General features: G+C 36.7%; 1 protein-coding gene across 2 annotated transcripts in view; it reads left to right on the top strand.

Moving 5' to 3' along the window:
* The first annotated feature begins 201 nt into the window (after window positions 1-201).
* The window catches only part of PLPP3 (phospholipid phosphatase 3), a 66,013-nt gene continuing 55,070 nt past the window's right edge, over window positions 202-11,144 (top strand). Inside the window, exon 1 of one of the 2 annotated variants that reach the window (XM_053693618.1) lies at window positions 202-735. In XM_053693618.1, the coding sequence (XP_053549593.1) occupies window positions 594-735 (142 nt within the window). In that variant the 5' untranslated portion in view covers window positions 202-593. The remainder of the gene's footprint in view (window positions 736-11,144) is intronic. The other variant, XM_053693617.1, reaches the window with a different exon arrangement.

Here is an 11,144-nt window from a genome sequence, read left to right as displayed (position 1 = left end):
AAACTTTTTTTGTTGTTGTATGTATCGCCCCTTGTGAACACTAGGGGCACCCTTATGCTTCTGGGGTCAGCTTATCCTGGATTTTGTGCTGGAAAGAAATGTGCAGTCAATTATCATATGTATAACCCAGTCCAGAGCGTTTCAGGAAGAAGGGGGCTGTACACTGAAATCCCATCAGAAGCAGGGAGTTACTTTTTTAGGGGGTGGAAAGTTGCCTATGAAATAAATGTGCAGAAGATCTCCAGCTGAACACAAGTAAGGAGCAGAGACTGCAAACTGGCTGTTTGTGCACCAGGCTGGGAGTGATTGTCATTCTACTACACTATAAGATTTTATTACACAATATTTTAAGAGACAAGCTAAAGGACTGTACACAAGCTACAACTAAAGAGAGGATTTGCAAACGGAAAACCACTCTGCAAGGACTTGCTCTGACTTTGCAATGCACTGCAGACTGTGCAACCTACACTAAAGGGACTTTGTACTTTGCCTGGGATCTGTAAACGGGACACAACTCCTGAGCTGTCACCGTGCAGTGTGCAAAACTGGGCAGCCTGGATCTAAAGAAAATCGTCTCTAGCTGTAACTCCAGCATGCAGAATTATAAATATGACAAAGCGATGGTCCCAGAGACCAGGAATGGAGGAAGCTCTGCTCTGAACAATAACAATGGGACTTCTGGCAACTGCAAGAGGGTGATGCTCATCTTACTGGATATATTCTGCCTGATATTGGGTAAGAGCTGCTGATCCTTACCCCTGGGCACTAAGCACTCCCTTGGCTGTCAGAGAGGGCTTCAGCGCATGCACTCCAATGCGTTGTAGTCCTCTAGGGCAAACAAGGGGTTAACTAAGAATACTGCTTCTACCCTCATGGGAGCTGAAGGGGGATATTCTTATTATATATCATTTGTGTTTAATATGGCAGTGGAATGGTTAGATCATATTGCATTGCTGACCCTTCAGGCAAAGAAACTGTCATTGCAACAGTATATTGAAGGTGGGATCCTATAATAACATATGTCACTGCCATTAATATATACCTACCATGCATATAAAATGACAATAGGATGATTATAATATAGCATGCTTTTCTAAACTCTCTGGCAGTGAAAGGGTGTCATTGTCTGTGTGCATGGATGGTTATAATATCAAATGCATTGCTGACTCATCTGAAACTTAAAGCCTTGCAGTCTTAGTGTATATGATGCATTAATATGCTTTTGTATTAAATGTTTATTCTTCCATCAGTGGCATAATAATTGCAGTCTTGAATCCCTTGCATTAACATGATAAATAAGTATACAATACACCTTGGGACTTCTCTGAGTAAACAGTATCTATAGTATTGTTTCATTATTTATTGTAGTTTGGAGTGAGTTTCTGTGCTATTCATTGTCACTTTTTTATTGTCAACCGTTATGGCATTGAAAGAGTTACTGTGGTCCTGCATTGTCATTTGCAAATGAAAAGGTACCAGCCCTGCACTGTTTATGTTCTGTATCATTCTGTAATTTTTTGTTTACTTTTTAATTGTATTCCTATTGATGTGGTATTAAGATGGCTGCAGTATGCATACAATTTAACCCTGCACCCTTCATTTAGGACCAATGACAAGGGGAGATAAAGATTTTCAATACATTGTATCACATTCCTCTATTTCACTGGTTTCTCCTTAGTCAGTGAGTGGTTAAACATAATCCAAACTGATCATTCATTTAGATAATTTTTAATATACTGCTGTTTCCTATCTCAGTAACCAGACATAAACCTTTCTTCCTGTTAAATGTGCAGTCAGGATTCGTGTGTATTTACTGGAGCTGCAGAAAGTAGACAGTGCTCTGCTTTATTTAGGAAACTGCAAACCCAAAGGGCTCAGTAATCTGCTAATCATGGCATGCCTTAAAAGTTCCTATTTCACTGCCTGGTTACTTGCAAGATCATTTCTGAAATCTCTATAGTATGGATTTAAATAACCTGTTGTTTCAATTCATTCTTTGAGATGGTTGTAACAACTACCATATGCACAATAGTATTTAGTCATAAAGTAACCAAATCATTAAAATAAAAGTAAATTAACATATTTTCTTATCTGACAAGCACCCTCTTCTGGCAAACACTGTCATTTAATCTAACCATATTTTATCATGTTTGTGTTAGACCTTATCTGTAAACCTATAACAGGACTGTTTTTCCCTCTGCACACTTCACATTATGTAAATATCTCAATAAAGTTTTGCAAGGCAGTACTCCATAAATACTACAAACAGTTAAACTAATTTTATCACAAAAAAAGTTATAAAATGTATCAGCTGGTGTTTTGCATGCACTATGCAATTTACTGCACTTATAGAGGTATATGTATATATTTAAGTACATACTGTATAGATTTCAAAATTGCTTCAAGCAAAAAAAAAAAATCTGTTTATGCTGATTGCTTTTTAATGTATATAAAAACACTGGTCATATAAACATCCCTCCTGCGATACTGAAAATGTAGTGTGTGTTTAAAAACGTGGAACCTTTTGCCATATAAACCAACTAAATTATATCTATACACAAAACTGTGTGGTCTTTAAATTTACGCTAGGGACATCCTTTGTGGAACACATGCTGCTTACAAGGAAATAAAAATTACACCATTAGTTCTGATAAATTACTTCAACATGAACAAAATCACATGATATATATATATATATACGTATGCGTATATATGTATTATTTATAATATATATATATATATATTGCAGTTGAACCAGACAGCTGACAGATAGATGCACTCATAAAGTATCTCTAGAGGAAAAGCAATACAAATCTGGCAGATTTATCAGATTATATTATAACTCAGGTAACATTAAAGTAAATAATACAGAATATTGTTACTCTAACTGTAGGACTATTAAAACTTTTCTATCCTCCAGAGCACTTAACAAAATAATTACTGTAATATACTTATATTTTCTGGCCTCCCCCTGGATTTACAAGCTGTTGTATGTATTAATGACTGTAATCTGATAATTTGAGACTGAGGTGCCAGCACCCATCTACACTTTTATTACAAATGTATATATATATATAGTTTGTGCATATTTTTGTGGTTCAATGTTGTCAGCGACTGTTGTGCCTCAATAATTTTCTTATTCTACTCTTAATTGTAAGCCACATGGGCAAATACTGGCCTAAGGTAAAGTCTGATCTAGTTATTAGCAAGTGTGGGTTCATTTTACTCCGAGTGCCCCATGGGCTGACAGATAGGACTGAAACACATTGCCATATTGCAGCTCTTTCTCTGACAGCTAAGAGTTAAAAAAGGCAGTGCACAAAACTTTTAGTAAAAAGACATCTGGTCTGTATTGTGTGTTGTAACTGAGAATGGCTCGGTTGTCTAATCATTATAGCAAATGTCTTGTTGATAGGCAAGCATACTTGTCTTTGTTCCACCAAGTGCATAGATCATAGTGTTAGATTTAGTGAAAGTAGTGAGAAATAAAACATTATTATGAATATTCTTACTGTAAAAGTGTAAATAGTTATGTGTGTGAGATATTGTGAGATGTATTGGAATCTTTTATAATGTCACAAGGTCATTCATACATAGCTTTAAGGGCAGGCATGCTGATTCACGCAGATGAATATGACCTCTAGAGTTCAAGCAAACTTTACAAATAATGAATGTGCAGAGGGCTTGCAGTGCACATCATTTTGATGTGAGTCACTAAATCATGTAATGCAGAAATGTCTTTGAAATAAGACTAGGAAGACACTGTGGTCTTGGATATTGTTTCTGCAAAATGTGTTGCATCTTCCTTTGGCAGCGAAAGAGTTAAAGTTTTGAGCTTGCACAATAGCATTATGTTCTTATCTTCAGTATCTGTAGTGTAGCAGGTTAAGTCAATGTTCCTTCTCTAAGCCTTCCTAATATAAGAAATGTGGCTGGGCAATCCTACGTCTTTTCAGGCTTGATCCATAATCTTCACATTATATTTCTGAGCTGTTTAGCAAAATGCCTTCCATGGTTTGTCATTCGACTTTCACAGCTGAGCAATTTACAGCTGATAGAAATCCAATCTTGCCTATGAATATGGGGCACAATAGAAAAGGCAGCTGCCTTCACTACATACATCTAAAATTGAACCCTGAGGGATAGGGTAGACCACTTAAAAAAGAGGTCGTTAAGTGGCTACTTATGTCTTCAGGTCCACTATTAGTACCAGTAGATTTTATATTGAGGGATGTTCATTGGTCTGTTTATGAAACATTAAATATGTTATAAATATTAAGCAGGAACATTTTAGAATTGTATTATAGGTTGGGTTGAACACATATAAAAACGCCAGTTTAACTCTAGTACACAGACAGATACAGAAATATAGTGAAAAAAATTTATCAAAATTGCAAGTGGACAATCTCTCTAGAGAACCTGTCTTCTTGAAATTGCCACGCAACATTATGTGGCAAAATGTAACATTGCACAAGAGCTCTTTTGTGCAATGTTAACCCCCGCTCTCATGCAACCAATTACATGAGAGCAACCGAGACCCGAAACAACCAAGTGTTGGATTGACTTAACCTGCCATCTCTTAGGGGGAGTAGAGGATATATAAGCAGTTTTAATATCGTGGTTGCATGCATGCTTATGCAAGCCTGTGCTACATAGCCTCAAAAGCTTTAAATGCAGCTTGATATCTTCCCCCTATAGTCTTTATTATCTCTCAACCACAATCTGTTTCCCAAAATACTTACATAAAAGAGAAACTCAGAAGTTGCGATGAGACTTTGGGCTTTGCAATACTTGATTTGGGGTTTTATCCTACATAAGCTTCCTTTCCTTGTCCCTTTATATCAGATACTAACAACACAAAGTAAACACGGTTTTAGAGCTACAGGTATATAAGTTATTTGTGACAGCTCTTAAGGCGGTTGACACATGAAATGGCTTTCCAGCAGAAGCCAGTAATAGAATTCAAGATTGCCTGGGACATGGGCGGAACTACCGTTGGTGCAGCAGGTACAGTTGTATCAGAGACCAAGTGCTAGGGGGTCCTTAGTAGTCTATACATAGGCGCATGCAGAATGTGTACAATTGTAATGCAGGGAAATCTTGCATAAGGGCAGAATACGTGCATCTATCTATCTCTATCTATTCTCAAAATTATTATACAGAGCAAAATGTATACTATAACTGTTGCTTACTACTGAGTTACCTGTGGGGGGCACAAAAAACATTTTGCACTAGGCCCTCTGTTGAGTAGCTCTGCCTGGGATATGTATACAGATTAGAAGAGAATACATTAAAAACAGACTAGATCTCTGTATTTTATCTGCTGTCAAAATCTATTTCTATGTTTGATACTCAGGGAGTCTCAAAAGGACAGTGTTCTCAATCAATTTTCTTTAGCAACATAACTTGGAAACATTTACCTGAGTTATCATTAGGTAGCTCATAAATGAATCATTTATGTTGTGGGTAACTTTTGCAAGTCTACCTACAGTCTGTAAACATAGTTATAATTGCAAATAAAATCTTTCCTCGATATTTTGGTTTTTAATTTAAAGTGATGTTTCAGTTGCCTGCCTTATGTATTCCTAAATAAGCCTTACCATGCACTGACAGACAGAAATAAATAATTGCTGACAAAATAAACCATAGAAAGAACAAAAGTTTGGACTACTGTATCTTCAATCAGATTTCTCTGATAAGAAACAGTAAATCAAGAATAGAAAGCTTTGCTGTCAGAAAGAGAATGTTTACATTGTAAGGGGTGGTTCGTTTTTAATTAGTGAATTCAGATCTTCATTACTGATGAATTCCTGAGAGTGAAACTCAAGGTGTCTTCCCCCCCCCCGTCTGCAAACCTTGTAACCCATAAACTATTAACAGTAGGAGCCGTCTTGCATAACTCTTCAGCAGGAGGGGGGGCAGAGATGTATGGAAAGGAAAATATATACGTCTCTCCACAGTGGTAAGGCAGGAACAGTCAATGCTGCAAAATCTTGTTTTGTGGGTGTGCATTTTATACTCATTAGACACAAGATACTTGCTATCTATAATACTTTTTTTATCCGATTGTCATAATTTGCTGTCTTTCAGAAAATCATTAGGATAAAATAGAAAGTTAAATTAATAAAAAAAACAAATAGTCCAATTAGTCCACTAGTCCTGGACAAGTAAGGAATTGCATTGGACGAGTAAAAATGTTTTACATTTTTCTATCTCTAACATTGAGTGGGCTAGTAACTTTTTCCTCCTGGGCTAATAAATTATAGTGATATTTTTTCCACCCCTATAAGCTAACGTGGAAAAAATATTGAAAAGGATGAAGACAGCACACCCTTGATAGAGAGGCATGGGATAAAGACTTGCCAAGTCTCAGTCAAAATGCAAAATCATACAATATCCAGCCTCCAAAACTGTCAAAAGACCTTTATTCCTTAACTGGGTCCATAGGTACAAAGCAACAACACTTTAGGCCTACAATACTACATGACTAAGGGCCTATTGTAGGCCTGAAACATTTTTGGTTTGTACCTTTGGACCCAGCTAAAGAATAAAGGTCTTTTAACAGTTTTGGAAGCTGGATATTGTATGATTTAGGAATAACTGTAGATTATAAACATATTACCTGAGGTAAATTAACGTGCTAAAATAGCTTTCCCATTTATACTATCCCATATGAATTACTGTAGTACACACAATACAAGAAATGTGCAATAAATGTTTGTACACAAATATTCTGTGGGGTAGAAGATAACAGGTTACAAAGAAAAACTCCCATGGTTCTATTGGGGGACAGATTGCCTACAATTGTTTTCATACAAATCAAAAGAATATTTTATAAGTATTTTTTCACTCTGCTTGCTGTGCAAACATTTTTTTTTTCTTTAAGTCTTAAAATGAAATTGAATGTTGCTTGGAAAATGTTGAATTCCACAAGTGCCATGCTGCAGGTTAGACTAACCCACCCTGTTAATAATATTTACAAAAATGTTTCATTTTCCTGTTTTACTTATAGTGGAAGACTTTGGAGAAGCATCTGGAATAATTTTAGCCTTCTGACGTAGAAGAGCTGGATTCTTAACCCATTCTGTGCTAGATGAGACATGAATTTGTTGCAGTTCATTGCAGACACTCTAGTATAGAGGAGCTGCATACTGTTCAGGATTATAAGACTTTAGTGTAGCGGGAACCAAATGTGAAACCCGATCTTTATAGGCAAAGCCAATAAACCAGCAGGTAACTGGCTATCCAGCTTTTGTGGTTTAAAATTTACAGAGAATTTCACTTATAATTTTGCTGTATTTTTTCATCTTTTGAAGCAAAAAGGATCCTCCCTGCTGATGTTTAAAGGAAAATGCTTCAAAAACCTAAAGCTGCATGCCTGACATGACTTGGAGTGATTTGTTTATGAAAGTTCTATTTCATCTGGCAGATAAATTGTATTTTTTTTCTCCTCCCTCATTCCCACCAGTTGCCAAAACAATTTTGCTACTAGAAGCTGCAGAAAATATAAAATATTTTCGGTACTTCAGCTGACTGTTCAAGTATGGTTGGGGCCGTGAAATGTGAGATTAATATGTTCCTTCTTGCAGTGTAATCTGATTTCAGTGTCTTCAAACGACCTCTACACAGACATAAGTTCTTACTACATATCATAGCAATAGTTATGTACTTTACTATGGGGTGTTCCTAGGACATCTATAAATACATACAATGAGCACCTGCTCTGGGTAGCCTACAATTTTATTTTTATAGACTATGACATAAGAACAATGCGTAACTTTCCCTCTTGCCATATTAAGTGAACACAACTTTATTGAAACTTCTCGAGACTGTTACAAAACTACCTATCCCCCTTTAGATCACACAATTGATTATTCAGACGGACACTTATCCAACTGTGCACAGTTTTTTTTTACATGCACACTTTCTGAGACGTCAGCTACTACCAAGCATGTGCAAGAGTGCACAGTACATATGTATATAAGTCTGTAACTGGCTTAATAGGTCAGAATTATGAAATTAGAGTTATGAAATTACGATAACCATATAACTTTACTTCTTTGCTTAATATGTTTGGGGAACTAAAGCCTAAATTAATTGATATGACAATAAAATAAATCTCCTTAGATTTATTTTATTGTCTTAAAAATATTAATCAGACTAAGAACAATGGAAGGTTAAGATAACATCACAAGGGAAAAACCGAACGCTGGATAAGAACTGTAGTGAAGGGCTTATTGACCCCACTGAGGCTAGGAAAAGTGTAATTGATAGGTTAGTGGATTGGACTATGAAGAGTATAAGGAGGTGGGGGGTGCAGTGCCAATGCTAACTAAAAACTTCACACCCTGTTCCCATTTCGATAGTGGTGGTGTTGTATGTCATTTGTGGTGATTAATCACTTTCTATGGCTTTATTGTATCAGTAGATTATTGGTAATCCATGGGTGGATAGTAAAATGGGCATAACTTTACATAATTTAAGGGTTTTCTAAGATAATGTTATACAATTTTATTATTTAATTTAATATGTAAGCTATGGCCGATTATTAAACCGAAACATATACCTCATTTGGTGATGTGAGTGTCAGTTATTTGTTGGGATTGAAAAACTCTAAAGGACAACATATTTTATTCATTTGAATTCTGATCCTGTCAATTACTATAACTAGTAACCCTTTTTGACAACTAACGAGTTAAGGGCTCAATTTATCAAAGCTGAAGCGGACAAGGGCGCATATATGCGCCCCTGTCCGCCTCAGCTCGCCTCTGGCGGGGCGAATTTCCCTGGAAGAAATAACCATTGCACACGAGCGCTATTTTGCGCTCGCGTACTATTCTGCCCGTGCACAGTCAATCACGCGTGGGCAGGAGCTGTCAATCCCCTCGGTCGGACTAGACCACAGATATTGAATTTCGCCACCTTAGAGGTGGCGAAGAGGTTAGGAAAGCAGCAGTCTGATGACCGCTGCTTGTTAAATACGGTGAGCAGATTCTTGTGAGAACTTGCAGCCGTAGGGGCTTTGATAAATCAAGCCCTTAGTGATAAGTGGAGGTTGCAACATGCAAAACTTTGTTTATTCAGGATGTATTTCAACTGCCAAATCATTGATGTTGTTCTGCTTTTGTTAACATAGAAGATAACAAAATGATGAACCAAATATTTATTTAGACCTTTACTTGATATGCTAAAATGTTGACCTTTGCATGACTGTTAAATAAGACAACTATTTTTCCTTTATTTACATTTACATGTTTTGTTACAGTAAAAGTTAAGTGGGTGGTGGGAGCCTTTACCGCTTAGAATTGGAACACCCTATGAAGTGGTATAATAGATGTTGCTGTACACAAGTAAGTCTACTAAATACGTAAAGAGTTCTCTCTCGTCTCACCATGTAATTCATACACACATTTGCAAAAGGGAGGATAGAGGCGACTAAAGAAACAACCCTATCTTGCTGTAACTCTGATTAACCGCTCAAGTTAAACTGGAATAAGATACAAATAACAGAAATGAGACAGCGCTAAATTAAAGCTAAAGATTAAAGGGTCTGAAGGACAAAATATAAAAATAAATTATATTTAATATTGAATCAAAAGATACATTTTAACTTTAAAACAATCCTATTAATAAGGCAATAAACCTAGAGAAACTTGTAGGGGATTTCTGAATTGAGTCCTTTGGGGTGCAGTGTGTCTAGTTTATAGATCAGTTCTGCTTCAGATCTCAATAGTTTATTTTCATACACACAAACACACACACATATATGTATGGTGTGATCACTCCAAGCTTTAAAAAGGCCTCTCTTTTTTCCAATTGGTTGGCCTATTAAGGATCGTTTTTTTTAAAGGTGGATTTTGATGCTCTCCTTTTAAGGTGGAAAAATAGTAGATCTTCATATAAAACATTCCAAAACCTATTTGGTCTCACATCTCTCTTACATAATACAAAACATTTAATTTCCGTTCAACCAATGTTGCACTTTTGTATCATTGTTTGCAACTAGCGATGTTGCGAACCTAAAATTTTGCGTTCGCAAATGGCGAACGCAAACTTCTGCAACTGTTCGCGAACGGGCAAACCGCCATAGACTTCAATAGGCAGGCGAATTTTAAAACCCACAGGGACTCTTTCTGGCCACAATAGTGATGGAAAAGTTGTTTCAAGGGTACTAACAACTGGACTGTGGCATGCCGGAGGGGGATCCATGGCAAAACTCCCATGGAAAATTACATAGTTGATGCAGAGTCTGGTTTTAATCCATAAAGGGCATAAATCACCTAACATTCCTAAATTGTTTGGAATAACGTGCTTTAAAACATCAGGTATGATGTTGTATCGATCAGGTAATGTAAGGGTTGCGCCCGCTTCACAGTGACAGACCAAACTCCCCGTTTAAAGGGACAGTCTACACCAGAATTTTTATTGTTTTAAAAGATAGATAATCCCTTTATTACCCATTTCCCAGTTTTGCATAACTAACACATTTATAATAATATACTTTTAACCTCTGTGATTATCTTGTATCTAAGCCTCTGCAAACTGCACCTTTTTTCAGTTCTTTTGACAGACTTGCAGTCTAGCCAATCAGTGCCTGCTCCCAGACAACTTCTTGTGCACAAGCACAGTGTTATCTATATGAAATACGTGAACTAACACCCTCTAGTGGTGAAAAACTGTTAAAATGCAATCTGAAAGAGGTGGGCTTCAAGGTCTAAGAAATTAGCATATGAACCTCCTAGGTTAAGCTTTCAACTAAGAATACCAAGAGAACAAAGCAAAATTGGTGATAAAAGTAAATTGGAAAATTGTTTAAAATTACATGCTCTATCTGAATCATGAAAGTTTATTTTGGCCTAGACTGTCCCTTTAACGCACAGCAAACAGTCTATTTGCACAACCGCAAACTCCCCATTTTTTTAAATCTACACTACTGTTACACCAGATATGAGTTGCACTGGGGTGACACTGTGCCCTGGCAGGCAGGCAATGAAACGCACATGTGTGAAGGAAACTGACTGCTATTATTTAACACAGTCAAAAAAGTGTTTTGTTTTTTTTTGTTTTTTTTTAAATCTACACTACTGTTACACCAGATATGAGTTGCACTGGGGTGACACTGTGCCCTGGCAGGCAGGCACTGA

The sequence above is a fragment of the Bombina bombina genome, chromosome 10 (genome assembly GCF_027579735.1).
Source record: "Bombina bombina isolate aBomBom1 chromosome 10, aBomBom1.pri, whole genome shotgun sequence".
Lineage (NCBI taxonomy): Eukaryota > Metazoa > Chordata > Amphibia > Anura > Bombinatoridae > Bombina > Bombina bombina.
This window is presented reverse-complemented; position numbering and strand designations above follow the sequence as displayed.